The 21141-nt window shown below is 46.1% G+C and overlaps 1 protein-coding gene across 1 annotated transcript in view; it reads right to left on the reverse strand.

Moving 5' to 3' along the window:
* Positions 1 to 12959: 12959 nt before the first annotated feature.
* The window catches only part of LOC147113150 (dynein axonemal heavy chain 8-like), a 43304-nt gene continuing 35122 nt past the window's right edge, over positions 12960 to 21141 (reverse strand). Inside the window, exons 5-6 of the mRNA XM_085996267.1 lie at positions 20100 to 20221; positions 12960 to 13474 (exon numbers count right to left, since the gene is read on the reverse strand). Coding sequence (XP_085852393.1) covers positions 13187 to 13474; positions 20100 to 20221 — 410 coding nt within the window. The 3' untranslated portion in view covers positions 12960 to 13186. The remainder of the gene's footprint in view (positions 13475 to 20099; positions 20222 to 21141) is intronic.

The raw sequence follows: 21141 nt of genomic DNA on the forward strand, positions 1-21141 counted from the left end.
CCATTCAGTAAGATCATGGCTGAATTTTTACGTCAACTCCACTTTCCCGCCCTATCCCAATATCCCGATTCCCTTAGTGCACAAAAGTCTATCGATCTCAGTCTTGAATGTACTCAACAACTGAGCATCCAAAGATTCAAACTCAGAGTTATTTCTTTTTATAACTGGATAAGAAACGCTTAAACCAAGTGTATCAAATCAGTGAAAATCTATGTGCCACATTATCTCATCTTTACATCAGCATGGTGCTCAATCAGTGCATTTATTTTTGATGACATTTCAAAATATAGAAAATAAACTTTTATATGTCAAAGTTCCTGTACTCAAGTGCAAGTTGATTGCATTTACTTCTGAAGTTGTAACTTAGGTGTGGCTGAAAAGGTGTCTAAAAGTAGAAGGTATCTGCTGAAACAGCAAAACCACAGATCGCGACGTGAGGAGTGCAGCGTAAATGGAGTGGGAAATTGAGAATTTGGGGAGAGTGGGAATTTGGTGCAGAGGGGAAGGGGGTGTTCCTTTTTACTTTTAATACTTGTGGTTTGTGTAAGCTTGAGGCAGTAAGTACAAGTATTTAACATTTTGTTCAGTATTTTAGCGCTTAGTACAAGTTAGTGTGTTTAAAAAAAAAACTTGAGACTAAAAAGTAATTGCCTATAAATAAATGTAGAGTAATAAGGTAAGGACCAGAGATAATGAACTGGTATCATTTCAAAAAGCGGCGATTTTCCAGTCGTGTCCATTGGGCTGGGCTAAAGGACGACTGGACCCGGTGATGTCACATGGCAGCAGGTTGGGGATTGGTTGGTGAGGAATACATTGTTTTGCTCTCTGAGCTAGGGGAGTGGTGTAAACTAGGAATCTATAACTAATACTTTATTACATTAATTTTAACTAGTTGGTTTATTTTAGTTTTTTAAACTAATTAATCTAAGTAAATTAATTACTTAAAACTTTAATGAATTAAATATATAAAACCAGGTTCGATGGAGATGACCGTGCAGGAGGTGTGTTGGATCTGCAGCATGTGGGAGCTTGTGGAACAAGGGTAATGCAATAAACATGGGGGGCTGTAATCTTCATATAGACTGGGCAAACCAAATTGGCAAAAATAGTTTGGAGGACGAGTTCGTGGAATACATTCGAGGCAGTTTTCTAGAACAATATGTTGAGGAACCAGCTAGGGAACAGGCTATTTTAGATCTAGTGTTGTGTATTGAGACAGAGTTAATTAATATTCTTGTAGTAAAGGATCCTCTGGGGAAGAGAGATAGAATTTCATATTAAGTTTGAGAGTGATGTGGTTAAATCCGAAACTAGGGTCTTAAATTTAAACCAAGCCAATTACACAGGAATGAACAGCGAATTGGCGAAGGTAGATTGGGAAATTAGATTAAAAGATACGACGGTTAATAAGCAATGGCAAGCATTTAAAGAAATAATTCACAATTCTCAACAAATGTACATTCCCTTGAGGAATAAAAACTCCACTGGAAAAGTGGAAAAACCATGGTTAACTAAAAAAGTGAAGGATAGTTTGAGATTAAAAGAAGAGGCTTCTAATGTTGCCGAAAAGAGGAGTAAGCTGGGGAGGGGGGGGTTTAAAAATCAGCAAAAGATGACCAAGAAATTGATAGAGGGAGAAAATAGAATACGAGAGTAAACTAGCAAGAAATATAAAAACATTGGAAGAGGTTATTAAACAAAAACAAAATGAGGGCTCATGGGACTGGGGGTAATATACTAGCATGGATTGAGGATTGGTTAACGGACAGAAAACAGAGAGTAGGAATAAACGGGTCATTTTCGGGTTGGCAGGCTGTAACTAGTGGGGTACCGCAAGGATCAGTGCTTGGGCCTCAGCTATTCACAATCTACATCAATGATTTGGATGAGGGGACCAAATGTAATATATCCAAGTTTGCTGATGATACAAAGCTGGGTGGGAATGTAAGTTGTGAGGAGGATGCAAGGAAGCTTCAAGGGGATATAGACAGGCTAAGTGAGTGGCAAATGGAATATAATGTGGAGAAATGTGAAATTATCCACTTTGGTAGGAAAAGTAGAACAGCAGAGTAATTTTTAAATGGTGAGAGATTGAGAAATGTTGGTGTTCAGAGGGACCTGGGTGCCCTTGTACACGAATCACTGAAATTAACATGCAGGTACAGCAAGCAAATGGTATGTTGGCCTTTATTACAAGAGGATACCTGGAGCATTGTGTACAATGTTGGTCTCCTTACCTAAGGAAGGATATACTTGCCATAGAGGGAGTGCAACAAAGGTTCACCAGACTGGTTCCTGGGATGGGGGGATTGTCCTATGAGGAGAGATTGAGTAGACTAGGCCTATATTCTCTAGAGTTTAGAAGAATGAGAGGTGATCTCATTGAAACATACAAAATTCTTACAGGCCGTGACAGGGTAGATGCAGGATGTTTCCCCTGGCTGGGGAGTCTAGAACCAGGGGTCACAGTCTCAGAATAAGGGGTCGGCCATTTAGGACTGAGATGAGAAATTTCACTTGGAGGATGGTGAATCTTTGGAATTCTTTACTCCAGAGGGCTTTGGGGGCTCTTGCATATATTCAAGACAGAGATCAATAGATTTTTGGATATGGGGATAGTGCAGGAAAGTGAAGTTGAGGTCGAAGATCAGTTATGATCTTATTGAATGGCCAAATGGCATACTCCTGCTCCTATTTCTTATGAGCTTATACAAGTACGTAAAAAGGAAGAGATTAGTGAAAGTAAATGTGGGTCCCTTGCAGGCAGAGACAGGAGAAATAATGGGGAATAAGGAAATGGTGGAGACATTAAACAAATATTTTGTATCTGTCTTCACAGGAGAAGAGGCAAAGAACATACCAGAAATAGTGGGGAACCAAGGGTCTAGTAAGAGTGATGAAGTAAAAGTAATTAATATTAGTACACAAAAAGAGCTGGAGAAATTAATGGGACTAAAAGCTGACAAATCCCCTGGACCCGATGGCTTACTAGGGTTTTAAAAGAGTTGGCTGCAGAGATAGTAGATGCATGGGTTTTGATCTTTCAGAATTCCTTAGATTCTAGAACGGTCACCGTGGATTGGAAGATAGCAAATGTCACCCCGCTATTCAAGAAAGAAGGAAGAGAGAAAACGGAACTATAGACCAGTTAGCCTGAAATCAGTAGTAGGAAAAATGCTCGAATCTATTAAACAGGGCACTTGGGCAATCACAATATAATTTGGTGTGGAGATGCCGGAGTTGGACTGGGGTGGACAAATGTAAGAAGTCACACAACACCAGGTTATAGTCCAACAGCTTTATTTGAAATCACCTGACGAAGGAGCAGCGCTCCGAAAGCTTGTGATTTCAAATAAAGCTGTTGGACTATAACCTGGTGTTGTGTGACTTCTTACAATATAATTTGACAGAGTCAACACAGTTTTAAGAAAAGGGAAATCGTGCTTGACAAATTTTAGTATTTTGAGAGTGTAACTAGCAGGGTAGATAAGGAGGAACTAGTGGATGTAGCATATTTATATTTTCAGAAGGCATTCGATAAGGTGCCACACAAGAGGTTGTTGTACAAGATTAGGGCTCATGTGATTGGGGGTAATATATTAGCATGGACTGAGGATTGGTTAACGGACAGAAAACAGTATGGATAAACAGGTCATTTTTGAGATGGGAGGGTGTAACTGGTGGAGTGTTGCAAAAATCCGTGCTTGGGCCTCAGCTATTTACAAACTATCAGGGACTTAAATAAGAGTGTAATATATCCAAGTTTGCAGATGATACAAAGCTAGGTGGGAAAGTAAGCTGAGGAGAACACAGAGTCTGCAAAGGGATGTAGACAGGTTAAGGTGACAGATGGAGTATAATGTGGAGAGGTGTGAAATTATCCACTTTGGAAGGAAGAATGGAAAAGCAGAATTTTTTTTTTAATGTGAGAGATAGGGGATGTAGGCATTCAGAGGGATTTGGGTGTCCTTGTACAGAAAGTTAACATGCAGGTACAGCAAGCAATTAAGAAGGCAAATGATATGTTGGCTTTTATTGCAAGGGGGTTGGAGTCAATGTTCTGCTAAGGTACGCAGCTGCACAGTAATCTCAAAGGTCCTGCGCAGGCCGCTCACCAGCTTTTATTTTGTAAATACTGCGCGTGCGCGGAAATTTAAAGGGACCACGCATTAAAAGAAACAGGCCACGCAGAACAAAGCGCAGCTTCCAGGGAACATTGGCTGGAGTATAAGAGTAAGGATGTCTTACTCCAATTATACAGGGCCTTGGTGAGGCCACACCTGGAGTACTGTGTACAATTTTGGTCTCCTTACCTAAGGAAGGATACACTTGCCTTAGAGCGAGTGAGATTGATTCCTGGGATGAGAGGGCTGTCCTATGAGGAGAAATTGTGTAGAATGGGCCTATACTCTCTGGAGTTTAGAAGAATCGGAGGTGATCTCATTAAAACGTATAAAATTCTTAGAGGGCTTGACGGGTAGATGTTAAAAGGTTGTTTCCCCTACTAAAGCACACAATGGACACCAGAAAGGGATGTTCAAACTCCAGAGCAACACCTTGCCTGAGAAGCTTGTGCTGGGCCCAAGTATCATCACAAACTAGCTGTGCAAGGCCAGTACACTGGAGTTTAGACTCAGTGGGAGTTCAACCTTGAAGTTCAGTTGGCCTAAAATGATACTTGGAGTGAAATAACCAAGTTGTTCTGAGCTCTTTTTCTGACTTTGGCCTCTTTGCAATCACTCCCCTCTCCCTTCAGCTGCTTAGGCTTACCATCTGGAATCCTCTCCTCTTCCTCCTTTCAGACTCCCCTCAAAACCTACTTCTTTGACCATGCTTTTAGTCACCCGCTCCTACTATCTTTCCTTTGGCTCAGTATCCAATTTTTTCTGATTACACTTGCAAAGTACCTTTGGATGTTTCTCTATGTTAAATGTGCTATATAACTGCAAGTTTAAAAAAAAAACTTTTAACAACAGTTTAGTATGAGGGCATAGCTTAATCATAGAATGGTTACAGCACAGAAGGAGGCCATTCGGCCTGTCGAGCCCATGCCAGCTCTCTGCTAGAGCACTTCAGCTAGTCCCTCTCCCCGTAGCTCTGCAATTTTTTTTCTTCAAGTACTTATCCGATTCCCTTTTGAAAGCCGTGATTGAATCTGCCTCCACCACCCTTTCAGGCAGCGCATTCCAGATCCTAACCACTCGCTGCATAAAAAAGTTTTTCCTCATGTCGCCTTTGGTTCTTTTGCCAATCACCTTAAATCTGTGTCCTCTGGTTCTCGACCCTTCTGCCAATGGGAACAGTTTCTGTCTGTCTACTCTGTCTAGACTTGTCATGATTTTGAGCACCTCTATCAAATCTCCACTCACTTTTCTCTGCTCTAAGGAGAACAACCCCAGCTTCTCCAGTCTATCCACGTAACTGAAGTCCCTCATCCCTGGAACCATTCTCATCAATTTTTTCTGCACCCTGTCTAAGGCCTTCACATCCTTCCTAAAGTGCGGTGCCCAGAATTGAACACAATACTCCAGTTGAGGCCAAACCAATGTTTTATAAAGGTTGTTGATAACTTCCTTGCTTTGGTACTCTATGCCTCCAGTTATGAAGCCCAGGATCCCGTATGCTTTTTTAACTGCTTTCTCAACCTACCCTGCCACCTTCAACAATTTGTGCACATATACCCCAGGTCTCTCTGTTCATGCACCCACTTTAAGATTGTACCCTTTAGTTTATATTGCCTCTCCTCGTTCTTCCTACCTAAATGTATCACTTTGCACTTTTCTGAGTTAAATTTCATCTGCCACTTGTCTGCCCATTTCACCAGCCTGTCTGTCTTCATGAAGTCTATCACTATCCTCCTCACTGTTCACTATACTTCCAAGTTTTGTGTCATCTGCAGATTTTGAAATTGTGCCCTGTACACCCAAGTGTAAGTCATTAATATATATCAAGAAAAGCAGTTGTCCTAGTACCGACCCCTGGGGAACACCACTGTGTACCTTCCTCCAGTCCGAAAAACAACCACCTGTCTGTTTCCTGTCACTTAGCCAATTCCGTATCCATGCTGCCACTGTCCCTTTTATTCCATGGGATTCAACTTTGCTGGCAAGCCTGTTTTGTGGTACTTTGTCGAACGCCTTTTGGAAGTCCATGTACACCACGTCAACCGCATTGCTCTCATCAACCCTCTCTTACCCCATCAAAAAACTTGAACAAGTTAGTTTAGCACGATTTGCCTTTAACAAATCCATGCTGGCTTTCCTTAATTAATCGACACTTGTCCAAGTGACTGTTAACTTTGTCCCTGAATATCGTTTCTAAAAGCTCCCCCACTGCTGACTGGGCTGTAGTTGCTGGGTGTATCCTTACACCATTTTTTGAACAAGGGTGTAACATTTGCAATTCTCTAGTCCTCTGGCACCACCCCCATATCTAAGGAGGATTGGAAGATTATGGCCAGTACCTCTGCAATTTCCTCCTTCACTTCCCTCAGCATCCTAGGATGCATCCCATCCGGTCCTAGTGACTTATCAACTTTAAGTACAGCCAGCCTTTCTAGTACCTCCTCTTTATCAATTTTTATCTCATCCAGTATCTCCATTACCTCCTCTTTCACTATGACTTTGGCAGCATCTTCTTCCTTGGTGAAGACAGATGCAAAGTTCTCATTTAGTGCCTCAGCCACGCCCTCTGCCTCCATGCATAGATCTCCTTTTTGGTCCCTAATCAGTCCCACCCCTCCTCTTACTACCCGATTACTATTTTATATGCCTATAGAAGACTTTTGAATTCCTTTTTATGTTAGCTGCCAATCTATTCTCATACTCTCTCTTTGCCCATCTTATTTTCTTTTTCACTTCCCCTCTGAACTTTCTACATTCAGCCTGATTCTCACTTGTATTCTCAACCTGTCATCTGTCATATGCGCTTTTTCTGCTTCATCTTACTCTCTATCTCTTTCGGCACCCAGGGAGCTCTGGCTTTAGTTGTCCTACCTTTCCCTCTCTTGAGAATGTACCTCGACTGTACGCAAACCATCCCCTCTTTAAAGGCAGCCCATTGGGCGTGTCCTTAGAGCATGCGCTGACCAGCTGGCAGCCGTGTTTACAGATATATTCAACCATTCACTGTACCAGTCTGCAGTCCCCACTTCTTCAAGATGACATCGGTTATTCCAGTCCCCAGAAAAACAAAAGTAACCTATTTAAACGACTACCACCCCATAGCACTCACTTCTGTCATCATGAAGTGCTTTGAGAGGTTGGTCAAAACCCACATCAACTCCTTACTAACTGACACACTGGACCCACTCCAATTTGCTTACCGCCCAAAAAGATCTAGGGATGATGCCATCGCCACTGTACTGCACACTGCCTTATCACACCTGGATAAGAGGAACACCTATGTGAGAATGTTGTTCATTGATTATAGTTCAGCATTCAATACCATTATCCCCTCCAAGCTTGTCAACAAGCTCAGTGAGCTAGGACTTAACACCTCCCTATGTAACTGGATCCTGGACTTCCTGACGGGCAGACCCCAGGTGGTGAAAATAGGCAGTAACACCTCCTCAACACTGATCCTGAACACGGGAGCTCCCCAGGGTTGTGTGCTCAGCCCCCTTCTGTACTCCCTGTTTACTCACGATTGCGTGGCCACACACAACTTCAACTCCATCATCAAGTTTGCTGATGACACTACCGTTGTAGGCCTGATCACAGATGGCGACGAGACAGGCTACAGGGAGGAGGTAAGAGCTCTAGCAGAATGGTGCAAGTACAACAACCTCTCCCTCAACATCAGCAAAACAAAGGAGATGATCGTGGACTACAGGAAGCGGCAGGGGGGAGGGACATACCCCAATCTACATCGAAGGGGCTGAGGTGGAGAGGGTCAGCAGCTTCAAATTCCTGGGTGTATTCATTACGGAGGACTTAACGTGGTCACATCACATCGACGTCGTAACGAAGAAAGCATGCCAACGCCTGTTCTTCCTCAGGAGACTGAAGAAATTTGGAATGGCCCCCCAGATTCTCACCAACTTCTACCGGTGCACCATCGAGAGTATCCTGTTCGGCTGCATCACCACCTGGTATGGCAACTGTACCGCCACAGACCGCAAGGCTCTACAGATGGTGGTGAAAGCTGCACAACATACTATAGGAATTAAACTACCTGCTGTCCAGGATATCTACCCCAAGAGGTGCCGGGGGAAGGCCCTGAGAATCATTAAAGACGTGAGCCACCCCAGCCACAACCTCTTCGCCCTGCTCCCGTCCGGTAAGAGATACCGAAGCATACGGTCTCGTACCAGCAGGTTTCGAAACAGCTTCTACCCCCAGGCCATAAGACTCATGAACGTATAATTTATTATTATTTATTACTGTTTTATTTATTCCTGTATTTCTATTAGTATTTTATCATTGTTATGCCATATTTATTCCAATGTTGGGAGGACTCATAAAAATCAACATTTCATTGTGCAGTACACACGTCTGCTGCATATATGACAAATAAAATTGAATTGAATTGTTCGATTGCAGTTTTGCTTGCCAATCTTGGATTCCAATTTACCCGAGCCAGTTCCGTAAGTATTTTTACTCTAGTTTGCTCCCTGTCCTTTTCCATAGCTAATCTAAACCTTATGATACTATGATCACTGTTCCCTAAATGTTCCCCTACTGACACCTGCTCTACTTGACTCACCTCATTCCCCAGAACCAGATCCAGCAATGCCTCCTTTCTCGTTGGGCCAGAAATGTACTGAGCAAGAAAGTTCTCCTGAACACACCCAAAATTCTTCCCCCTCTCTGCCCTTTACACCATTACTATCCCAGTCTATATTAGGAAGTCCCCCGTTATCATTACTCTATAGTTCTTGCACCTCTCTGTAATTTCCCTGCAAATTTGCTCCTCTATATCCTTCCCACTAGTTGGTGGTCTATAGAATACATCTAGTAGTGTAATGGCACCTCTATTGTTGCTTAACTCTAACCAAGTGGATTCTGTCCTTGAGCCCTCCAGGACATCCTCTCTCTCCAGCACTAACAGCCTCCTTAACCAATACTGCCACAACACCGCCTATCTTTGCTTCCCTATCTTTCCTGAATACCTTATATCCAGGAATATTTAAAACCCAATCCTGCCCTTTTTTGAGTCAGGTATCCGTTATTGCCCCAACATCATATTCCCATGTGGCTATTTGTGCCTACAGCTCACCAACCTGATTTACCACACTTTGATAATTTACATCCTAGGGTACCTAAGGAAGTGGCCCTAGAAATAGTAGATGCATTGCTGGTCATCTTCCAAAATTCTACAGACTCTGGCACAGTTCCCATGAATTGGAGGGTGGCTAATGTAACCCCACTATTTAAAAAAGGTGGTAGAGAGAAAACAGGGAATTATAGACCGGTAAGCCTGACATCGGTAGTGGGGAAAATGCTAGAGTCCATTATAAAAGATGTAATATCAGAGCACTTGGAAAACAGTGACAGGATCGGACAAAGTCAACATGGATTTACAAAAGGTAAATCATGCTTGACTAATCTACTGGAATTTTTTGAGGATGTAACTGGTAGAATAGATAAGGGAGAACCAGTGGATGTGGTGTATTTGGACATTCAGAAGGCTTTCGAAGATTAGCATGCAAAGTTAAAGCACATGGGATTGGGGGTAAGGTATTGGCTTGGCTAGAGAACTGGTTGGCAGACAGGAAGCAAAGAGTTGGAATAAACGGCTCTTTTTCCGAGTGGCAGGCAGTGACGAGTGGGGTAACGCAGGGATCGGTCCTAGGGCCCTAGCTATTCACAATATATATTAATGATCTAGATGAGGGAACTAGATGTAATATCTCCAAGTTTGCAGATGACACAAAGCTGGGTGGGTGTGTGTGCTGTGAGGAGGATGCAGAGAAACTCCAGTATGATTTGGGCAGGTTGGGTGATATGGCAGATGCAGTATAATGTAGATAAATGCGAGGTTATCCACTTTGGTGGCAAAAACAGGAAGGCAGATTATTATCTGAACGGCAATAGATTGGGAGAAGGGGAAATGCAACGAGACCTGGGTGTCCTTGTGCACCAATCGCTGAAGGTAAGCATGCAGGTGCAGCAGGCAGTTAAGAAGGCAAATGGTATGTTGGCCTTCATAGCGAGAGGATTCGAGTACAGGAGCAAGGCTGTCTTGCTGCAGTTGTACAGGGCCTTGGTGAGACCACACCTTGAGTATTGTGTGCAGTTTTGGTCGCCTTATCTGAGGAAGGATGTTCTTGCCATGGAGGGAGTGCAGCGAAGATTCACCAGACTGATACCTGGGATGGCAGGAATGACGTATGAAGAGAGATTGGGTCGATTGGGCTTATACTCGCTGGAGTTTAGAAGAATGAGAGGGGATCTCATTGAAACTTATAAAATTCTAACAGGACTAGACAGACTAGATGCAGGAAGGATATTCCCGATGGCGGGGGAGTCCAGAACCAGGAGTCACAGTCTAAGGATAAGGGGTAAGCCACTTAGGAGAGAGATGAGGAGGAATTTCTTCACCCAGAGAGTGGTGAACCTGTGGAATTCTCTACCAAAGAAGGCAGTTGAGGCCAATTCATTAAATATATTCAAGAAGGAGTTAGATATATGTCTTAAGGCTAAAGGGATCAAGCAATATGGGGAGAAAGCAGGGACAGGGTACTGAATTTGGATGATCAGCCATGATCTCATTAAATGGCAGAGCAGGCTCGAGGGGCCAAATGGCTTGCTCCTATCTTCTATGTTTCTATGTATTTTATGCCACATCTAATAAAGGCAAGCATTCCGTATGCCTTCTTAACCACCTTAGCTACTTGGCCTGCTACCTTCAGGGATCTGTGGACATACACGCCAAGGTCCCTTTGTTCCTCTACACTACTCGGTGTCCTACCCTTTCCTTGTTAGCCCTCCCCAAATGCATTACCTCACACTTCTCCGTGGATATGCTGAGCCATGAGGTTACAGATTTTGATGGAATACAATTCTGCTGCTGCTGATGGCTCACAGCGTCTCATGGATGCCCAGTTTTAAGTTGCTAGATCTGATCCAAATGTATCCCATTTAGCACGGTGTTAGTGCCACACAACACAATGGAGGGTGTCCTCAGTGTGAAGACAGGACTTCGTCTCCACAAGGACTGCGGTGGTCACTCCTACCAATACGGTCCTGGACAGATGCATCTGTGACAGGTAGATTGGTGAGGGCAAGGTCAAGTGGGTTTTTCCCTCGTGTTGGGTCTCTCACCACCTGCTTCAGGCTCAGTCTGGCAGCTATGTCCTTCAGGACTCTGCCAGCTCGGCAGAGGTGCTACCGAGCCACTCTTGGTGATGGACATTGCAGTCCCCCACCCAGAGTACGTGTGTTTGGGATAACCACACGTGCACAAAGTGCCTTCATCTGCTTGCACTCGCTCAAGGTTTCTGAGTCATATTTGGAATGTTGATGGGTTGTTGGAGTAGACATTTCAGAAGTGGTAAACCCAGAGGCCGAGCGAGCTAGTGAGGAAGAGTAATAGGTGACCACCTATCAGGGTAGGAAGACTAACCAGGTGGTCCTGTGGGGATCCACGAGTGCTGAATTAAACAGATATTCAAAACTGAATGCCTGTGACAATGACACCAACTCGCAAGAGGACATCTTGAAGCAAGTGGTTGCCGAAGAGTGATCAGTGAAGTGCAGAAACACAGTAGTAATGGGGACAACAGCCACAACTAAGAGTCCCAAATGATGTGTTGTCTCTCAGGCCAGGGTGAGAGATAATATGAAGAAGGTATTAAAGTTTCTGGCAGTGGAAGGCGATCAGCCAGAAGTCGTGGTTCACGTTGGAACAACTGACATCAGAAGAAATAGAATTGAGGCCCTGAAAAGGGAATTGCAGCAATTGGGAGATAGATTTTAGCAGGACTAGGAAGGTAGTAATCTCAGGATTATTCCTGGTGTCACATGCTAGCCCATATAAGAATAGTCAGATGAGGGAGTTAATTGCGTTGCTGGATAGATGGAACAGGAGGGAAAGGTTCCGATTGTGGGGAAGTGGGACCAGTTATGGATCGGGGTGGCAGGTACAGGATGGGCAGGGAGAGTAACCAGTGCTGTGGGAAAGGATTTAAACTAGTATGGCAAGGAGAAGGGAAAAAGCAAGATGAGGATAAAGAGAAATGGGAAGGAATATAGGGTGGAAGAGAAGCCGCTCGAAAGGAGGAAGATTGTCAGGACAGATAGACAGAGGTTTGAATTGTACATAAATGCACAAAGTGGGTAATGTAAGAGTAGGGCAACATCTAGGTGACAGTGACTATAACACAATTTAGGTTTGATATAAAAATTGAAAGAAGAAACAAAGCTAGTGAATGATACTTGATAGGAAATTAGCCCAGAGAAACTAGCAATGAAAATTGGCAAATAGGACAGTGCACAAACAATGGGAAGCATTCAAACAGGATCTGCTTAGAGTACAAACTAGACACATTCCCAAAAGAATTATAGGGGGTGCAGCAAAAGCCGGAGTTCCTTGGAGGAGTGGAAATATCCAAATGAAAAAAACAGAAAGTAAAAAAAGACCAAAGAGGAGGTTCCCTTTTAATATCACTGGAAATAGGTCCCTCCTGAACCTGGGGGTGGGTTGAAACAAAAATGGTGTGGTTGGGGGTGGGGGTCCTGACTGTCATTTGACCCTTTATCTGCATGCATTAATGAAGCTCCCACCTGCTCCCAGTGGGAGCACTGGATGCCTAAACTGAGATTCGCCGAACGGGTGGGCCCACAACGCTAAGTTGGTGGGGCTTTTTTTTCGGATTTTGGTCCTGCTACCGCCCATTTTTATTTGTTGGCCTGCTGACAATCCGTGAAATAAATGAGTTGTATAGTGTTGAGGAATAAGATACTGTATGATACCAGCTCAAGACATTCAATTAATTTATTAAATAGTAAAAGAACAGATTGCATTTCTATTTACATTTATAAGGTGCTATATAAATATATAAATGCAATATTTAACATTAATATTTAACTTTAATATTGTTTTACTACATGTTATATATTTATAAGGCGCTATATAAATGGAAGTTGCTAATGCCTTGAAATCCAAATTCAGCTACATTACTGTTAAATTATCTCACGTGCTAAAACACATTCCCCACCCAACTCAAACGACTGTTGTTCTACTTGATATCACAGAGCAGGGCTGCCCCTCTCAGGATCCAGTGGTCGGGTGGCTGGTTTGTTTTCAGACAGAAGGTGGTGATGAACATCAGGTCTGTGCGTTGCGGTTTCTTATAGACTGGACAGATGTACAGTTTGGGATCCTTGGGTGCAGTGGAATTGATGGCAAATATATAGATGACGGGTAGCATTGTAAAGAGAACCTTGGCAGTAGATTCGGTCAGTCGGGTATTTCTCCTGTCCCAACCTGCTCCGTCCAGGTAAAGGCCGTGAATGTACACTCCCTCCTGCCAAACAAGCATGCAGAGGATGAATGTTTGAAAAATATTGGGTGAAAGATAGAACCATGGAAATTTACAGCACTGAAGGAGGGCTTTCGGCCCATCGTGCTTGTGCCGGCTCTTTGGTAGAGCTATTCAATTAGTTCCACTCCCTGCTCTTTCCCCATAGCCGTGTAACTATTTTCCCTTCAAATCTTTATCCAATTCCCTTTTGAAAGTTACTATTGAATCTGCTTCCACCGCCCTTTCAGGCAGTGCCTTCCTGATCACAACTCTCTGTGTAAAAAAAAAAAGGTTTCCTCACGTCGCCTCTGGTTCTTTTGCCAATTACCTTAAATCTGTGTCCTCTGGTTACTGACCCTTCTGCTACTGGAAACCGTTTCTCCTTATTTACTCTATCAAAACCGTTCATGATTTTAAGCACCTCTATTAAATCTCCTCTTAACCTTCTCTGCTCTAAAGAGAACAACCCCAGCTTCTACTGGGACTCACAAAGAACGTTGCATAATTTGGAAACTGTTAAAAAGCTGCACAATATTAATCATTGTGATCTTTGTAGGGTTTGCTTGGCATTATAACACTCTTAAAACAATTACAAATGCACAATGTAAGGATCGCTGTCGCTAGGAAGAGCTGGAATTTATATATACTTATACAGTTTAAAAAATATGAGGAGGAGAGACTGAAGCAGCAGAGCAAGGTCTGCACTGGAGACCTGGGCTGGATTTTCCTTCCCTATACTATAGCAGCGGAAAAAGGAGGGAAGTGGGTGGGGACGCCTATTGCCAGGACACTGCCCCTCAAAGGACCTCTGGGAATTTTCCTCCTCCCACAGACCAACCCACTGCATTTAAACTGGTCAAGGGCCGCCAACCCCAGCTACCATCAGAAGAGGGCTGGTAGTACATGCTCGGCAGTAGCGGAAAGCCTGCTAATGGCATTGTTAGAGGGAGAAGGCTGAGTAATCCACACCTTTCCCTCTCTTCTGTCACATATACATTCCTGGAGGGCCGTGGCTTTTCAAGAACTGTTTAAGTTTTCTGCCCAATTTGATGATGTCTCCTGCTCCTTCGGGTGCTGCAGTGGGTGTTCCTCTGCAGTGTCACTGAGGTTTGTTCCCTCGCAGTTGCACATATTCTACCAGGAGCTCATCCTGCACCTAGCCCAGGAAAAAGGGTTTGGGGACTGTTTGGTGGGGAGAAGTCCCAGCCCGATCCACCTGCAGCAGTGTATCTGCTCCGGAGGAAAATCCAGCCCCTGGAGTAATCAGCAGCAGAGTGTGGAATACAGGCCTCGAGCAACAGTTAGCAGCCACAGCACTGCTACAGGAAACTCCCAATTTACTGACAGTCATGGATGTCTCGCAGGAGCTGCAGCAAGAACGCAAGATGTCATAATCCCTGAGGAACTCTTCCTGCTGGCTCTGCTGCGAGGGGCCAAGGCCTGGAAGGGAGCAGTGTGCTGGGAGCGAGTGGTGGATTGAGAGAGGACAAAGGCTCAAGCAGGCAGGGTGATGTTAGGGTTTGAGAGTGAGAGAGTGGGGTATTCTGAAAAACTGGGTAGCTGGAAGGCATGTGATGAAATATGTCATTCATCAGACTCTGTATTTAACTACATATATTGTATTGCCTGCTCCTGTGTTTTACCTTGTATATAGTGCACTGCCCCCTTTCTCCCCATTGGGTGTGTCGGCTCCGCCCATACCTGGCCCTACTTAAGACAAGCCCAGGCTTGTCTTGCAGCAGAACAGCAGAATGCTAGGTGAAGACACAGGCACCTTTCTTTGCTAATAAAAGCCTAGTTTTATCCAGTTAACTTTGAGCCTTGAAGTTATTGAGGCGCATCAATTTTATTAGCAAACTTTCAACGATGGATCAACTTTTGAAACCGGAACGCTTGGATTTGGACCCGCATGCTTCGGATGCATCGGCACGGTTTGGACACTGGTTCCAGTGCTTGGAATTTTTTATGGCCAACTCCGAAGCCGTCACAGCCTCTAGAGCCACCGGAGATGTGAAACTCGGGATCCTGCAGAATCGGGTAAGCCACCGGGTTTTTCCACTCATCCAAGACGCCGCCACCTACCTGGATGCCTGCAACATTCTAAAGGCCCACTATCAGCGGCCTACCAATGAGGTGTACGCCAGGCATCTGCTTGCTACCTGCACACAGCGACCCGGAGAGTCGCTAGAGGACTTTCTAGTCACCCTAAAAGTGCTTGGCAAAGACTGCAAATGCAAAGACGTAAAAGCCACGGTATACACAGACGAGCTTATTCGGGATGCCTTTATCACAGGCCTTCGCTCTAATTACATCCGGCAGAGACTGCTAGAGAAAACGGGCCTAGATCTGACACAGACTGTGGATACAGCGCGATCGCTGGATGTGGCTCAGAAGAACTCTGACGCCTACTCTTCAGGCCGCGCGGCCCACGCCGCCTCGTACGCACCAAGGGCGCCGCCATGTTGGAAGACATCTTCCCCGCCCGGTAGCCCAACACCGTCGGGGCCCTGCTCTCCCCCCAGAAGCCCTACGACCGCCGCGACACATCGGGACCCCAAATACTACTTCTGCGGGCAGCCGAAGCACACCAGGAACCTGTGTCCGGCGAAAGGCACCACCTGCTGTAAGTGCGGTAAGAAGGGGCACTTTGGGAAGGTGTGCAGCGGGAACCTCGCAGGCAAACCCGCCACCGCCGCGTGTGCGCCGTGGGAGCGGCCATCTTGGACACCATCTTGTCCGACCTCGTGGGGTCTGCCATCTCGCGAGCAGACATCGTGGACGCCATCTTACCCGGCCTCGTGTGGCCCACCATCTTGTCCCGATCAGGGCCCTACAGTGGCGTCGATCACAGTGGACCAGTCCAGACCGCACCCACTATCCAAATCGATGGTGGACATCGAGGTAAACGGGTGCAAGGTTAAATGTTTAATTGACAGCGGGAGCACGGAGAGCTTCATTCACCCTGGTCTGGTACAACGACTCTCTCTAACTATAGTCCCTACTCAGGGCACGATCTCTATGGCCGACAAAACCCAGATATCGATTATTGCGGGTTACTGCGCGGTACGATTGTCCATTAAAGGCACTGTATATAATAATTTGAAACTGTTAATTATGAAGGATTTATGTGTGAGCGTGATCTTGGGCCTGGATTTTCAGTGCCACCACCAAAGCATCACGCTAAATTTCGGTGGGACCCAGCCGCCCCTCACAGTGTGCGGTCTGGCTACCCTGAAGGTAAAGCCGCCTTCGCTATTCGCGAACCTTACCCCTAACTGCCGGCCAATAGCGACCAAAAGCAGGAGGTACAGCTGGGAGGACAGGCGGTTTATCGCGACCGAGGTAGACAGGCTCCTGAGGGAGCGCATTATTGAACGCAGCAACAGCCCGTGGCGCGCCCAAGTGGTGGTGGTGAGGGGTAGCGAGAAGAAGCGGATGGTGATTGACTATAGTCAAACAGTCAACATCTATACCCAACTAGACGCCTACCCGCTACCCCGCATATCCGAGATGGTGAACCAAATTGCCCAATACCGGGTGTTCTCCACTATCGACCTCAAGTCAGCGTACCACCAGCTCCCTATCAGACCAGAGGACCATTCGTACACCGCCTTCGAGGCAAATGGACGCCTCTACCAGTTCCTCAGAGTCCCCTTTGGGGTGACGAATGGGGTCTCGGTCTTTCAGAGGGAGATGGACCGCATGGTCGATGACCACCACTTGCAGGCAACCTTCCCCTATCTCGACAACGTCACCATCTGCGGCCACAACCAACAGGACCACGACTCAAACCTCGTGAGGTTTCTGAAAACCGCACAAAAACTCAACCTCACTTACAACGAGGACAAGTGCGTTTTCAACACCACGCGCCTCTGCATACTAGGCAGCGTGGTGGAGAATGGGGAAATCGGACCAGACCCCGACCGATTGCGCCCCCTACGGGAGCTGCCCCTGCCCAACACTCCCAAAGCCCTGAAAAGGTGCCTGGGGTTATTCTCGTATTATGCCCAATGGGTCCCTAACTACTCCGATAAAGCCCGCCCCCTCTTGAAAGCATCTTCTTTCCCGCTCTCTGCTGAGGCCCATGCTGCCTTCCAAAGCATTAAGCAAGATATTGAGCGGGCCATGCTACAGGCAGTGGACGAGAACACTCCCTTTCAAGTGGAAAGTGATGCGTCTGACTTTGCCTTGGCGGCCACCCTCAACCAGGCAGGGCGGCCCGTAGCTTTCTTCTCGAGGACCCTCCAGGGGCCCGAGATCAGACACTCCTCCGTGGAAAAGGAGGCCCAAGCCATCGTGGAGGCAGTGCGCCACTGGTGGCACTACCTAGCCGGCAAACGCTTCACCCTACTTACCGACCAGCGGTCGGTAGCGTTTATGTTCAATAATAAACAGAGGGGGAAGATTAAAAATGATAAGATTCTTAGGTGGCGGATCGAGCTCTCCACCTTCGAGTACGACATCATATACCGGCCGGGGGCCCTTAATGAATCCCCCGATGCCCTCTCACGAGGGATGTGTGCCAACGCCACCGGGGATCGGCTACAGACCCTCCACAACGACCTCTGCCACCCAGGGGTCACACGGCTGTTCCACTTCATAAAGTCCTGCAACTTACCCTACTCGATTGAGGAAGTTCGGTCTCTGACCAGGAACTGCCGCACTTGCGCTGAGTGCAAGCCTCGGTTCTACCGCCCTGATAGAGCCCACCTAATCAAAGCTACGTGGCCCTTTGAGCGGCTTAGCTTAGATTTCAAGGGCCCCCTCCCGTCCGTCAACCGCAATGTTTACTTCCTGAACATTGTGGACGAATACTCCCGTTTCCCATTCGCCTTCCCCTGCCCAGACATGACCAGCGCCACGGTCATTAAATGCCTCAACAGCCTGTTCTGCCTGTTCGGTATGCCAAGCTATATTCACACGGATAGGGGGGCGTCCTTCATGAGTGAAGAGCTACGCCAGTACATGCTGTCCAAGGGGATTGCCACGAGCCGTACCACAAGCTACAACCCCCGGGGTAACGGTCAGGTGGAGCGAGAGAACGGGACAGTATGGAGGGCAGTCACTCTAACTCTAAGGACCGAGGGCCTCCCTATCTCCCGCTGGCAGGAAGTCCTCCCAGATGTGCTCCACTCAATACGGTCACTATTGTGTACCGCCACTAATGCCACGCCTCATGAGCTAATGTTTGTGTTTCCCCGGAAATCCACCTCAGGCGTATCCATACCGTCATGGCTCTCCACCCCAGGTCCGGTACTTTTGCGGAAGCATGTGAGGGGCCACAAGACGGACCCTCTCGTGGAGCCAGTGCACCTGCTCCACGCCAACCCACAATGTGCGTATGTCCGGCACGCCGACGGACGGGAGGACACTGTGTCCATAAAAGACCTCGCCCCAGCCGGTAACAACAGCAACAATGACAATGACTACAACAACAACAGCAACAACGACAACAACCACAACAACTATTACCCACCCACTCCACCCACTATTCTTTCATCACCCCCGGAAGAACACCAGCCAACGGTACCCCCACCACCTACTCCTTCAACAACCCCGGTGGCGCCCCCGGCAGAGACCCAGGAGGTCACCTGGGACACCCAGCTGGCACCCGCGGCACCGCAACCGTTACGTCGGTCACAGAGGACTATCGCACCCCCGGACAGACTAAATCTGTAGAATGGGTGAATGTGATGAAATATGTCATTCATCAGACTCTGTATTTAACTACATATATTGTATTGCCTGCTCCTGTGTTTTACCTTGTATTGTATATAGTGCACCGCCCCCTTTCTCCCCATTGGGTGTGTCGGCTCCGCCCATACCTGGCCCTACTTAAGACAAGCCCAGGCTTGTCTTGCAGCAGAACAGCAGAATGCTAGGTGAAGACACAGGCATCTTTCTATGCTAATAAAAGCCTAGTTTTATCCAGTTAACTTTGAGCCTTGAAGTTATTGAGGCGCATCAAGGCAATAGTCAGCAACAAAGTTAAGCTGAAGTTAAAATCAGAACTGTGGAACGGTGAAAAATAGCACTTGTCTGTCACATTAACCCAACTGGAGCCTAAGCTGTCGGCTGCCTTTGTAAAATGTAACTGTAGCATGTTACGTGGCTTCAAGTGAGAATCTGGAGCGCTTTGTACATTTGACCAACATTTCCACAAGCAGAAGTGGGACCAGGTTCAGTGGATAGAGCTGAGGCAGTGTGAGGAAGTGTGTTCGGGTTCTGGTGCTGTGTTAGCGCTCTGCCTTGCGAACTGAATGCTAAATTTACAATGGGGCAGATTTCCATCTGGGCTTTTATCTGGCTCAGAATTGGTGGTATTGGAAGCCCAAACCAAGACGATCATCAGGAATTGTTCTTTGGGCCTCATCTACATATTCGGGGAGCTCCTGGTGCCAGTCGTGCCTCCACAGGTGGCTAAATTGGTATGCTTTGCGCCTATTTTATGTCGCATACCAATTTCTCCCCCAATATCCCAATGACAGTATCTGACTGCCTGTGGCGTGTTGCTCTTAAGCCAAACTAAAAGTCTAGAACAGAATGCTCAGGCAACCCTACTCCCCATATAATCTGAATTTAAATTTCTATGGAGCTAATTACAGGGTATAAATTACTGCGTACATACCATGGGTGGTACTTTGATCTCATCTTTCATCAGTTTTGTTACTTCGTTGTGTAGAGTGACACTGTCCAGTGCCCAGCCTTTATGTGCACGTGTTACTTCCTGTCTCATAGCAGTTAAGAATCCTGTGTACAGAATGAACGCAGTTTATTTCTTTTCCTTTCTGTGTAATATAATAAATATAAACCCTGCTTTGCTGCATTTACAGGGAGTGAAATGCGAACCAATTCTAACTTAGTCACAGGTTAGTTCTGTTCAGTTACAAGCAGCTGCTAAAGTGCATCAGAACATTTTTTTCCCGCTCTGTTGGGTTAGATTAGAATTTCTTCACAATACAGTTGGATTTATAGGTAGCTGTGGGGATCTGCCTCTGTCCTTGGCCACCTAAGCTCGAGGAACACCACATCATCTTTCTACTCGGCATATTCCAGCCGTCTGGTCTAAATATTAACTTCAACAACTTCAGGGAGGGAGTGAGTGGATGGGGATCCCCCATCAGTACACCGTTGGCAGGGTGCGCCATACCTCTCATATTGAATTGCCTTTTTCTTCCACCAGAGTCCTGGGCCACTGGAGCCTGCTCTGCTTTACCAGGTTTTCATGCTTCCCCTCTCCAACTTCACTAACTTGCCTTAACTATTCACACAGTCTCTGGATCTCCTTTATATCTTTTATTTTTCTAATTTCTCTCATCGTGCACCTTTTTGTCACTCGCTATTATCATGCTGATCAGTTAACCATCTCCTGTCCTCCACTGATACTTGATAGCTCCTCTCTTTCTTTTCTTGTGCATATGTTTGCTTTCCCGTTTCCCTTTCCCTTGCTCTGTTTCTTCCTATAAACATTTCATCTGTAATATTTTCAGGTTCTGATGAAGGGCAATGCCTGAAACGTTGACTTGTCGTTTCTCTCCACAGGTGCAGTGCCTGACTTGCTGAGTGTTTCCAGAATTCTCTGTTTTTGTAACAATGAAATGGGTTTGGAAATGAATACAGCTATCTCTGGAGTCCCCCAGGATCTATCCTTGGCCCCTCCTATTTCTCAT

Source organism: Somniosus microcephalus, chromosome 9 (assembly GCF_052327205.1).
Source record: "Somniosus microcephalus isolate GS21.2 chromosome 9, FLI_Smic_1.0, whole genome shotgun sequence".
Classification (NCBI taxonomy): domain Eukaryota; kingdom Metazoa; phylum Chordata; class Chondrichthyes; order Squaliformes; family Somniosidae; genus Somniosus; species Somniosus microcephalus.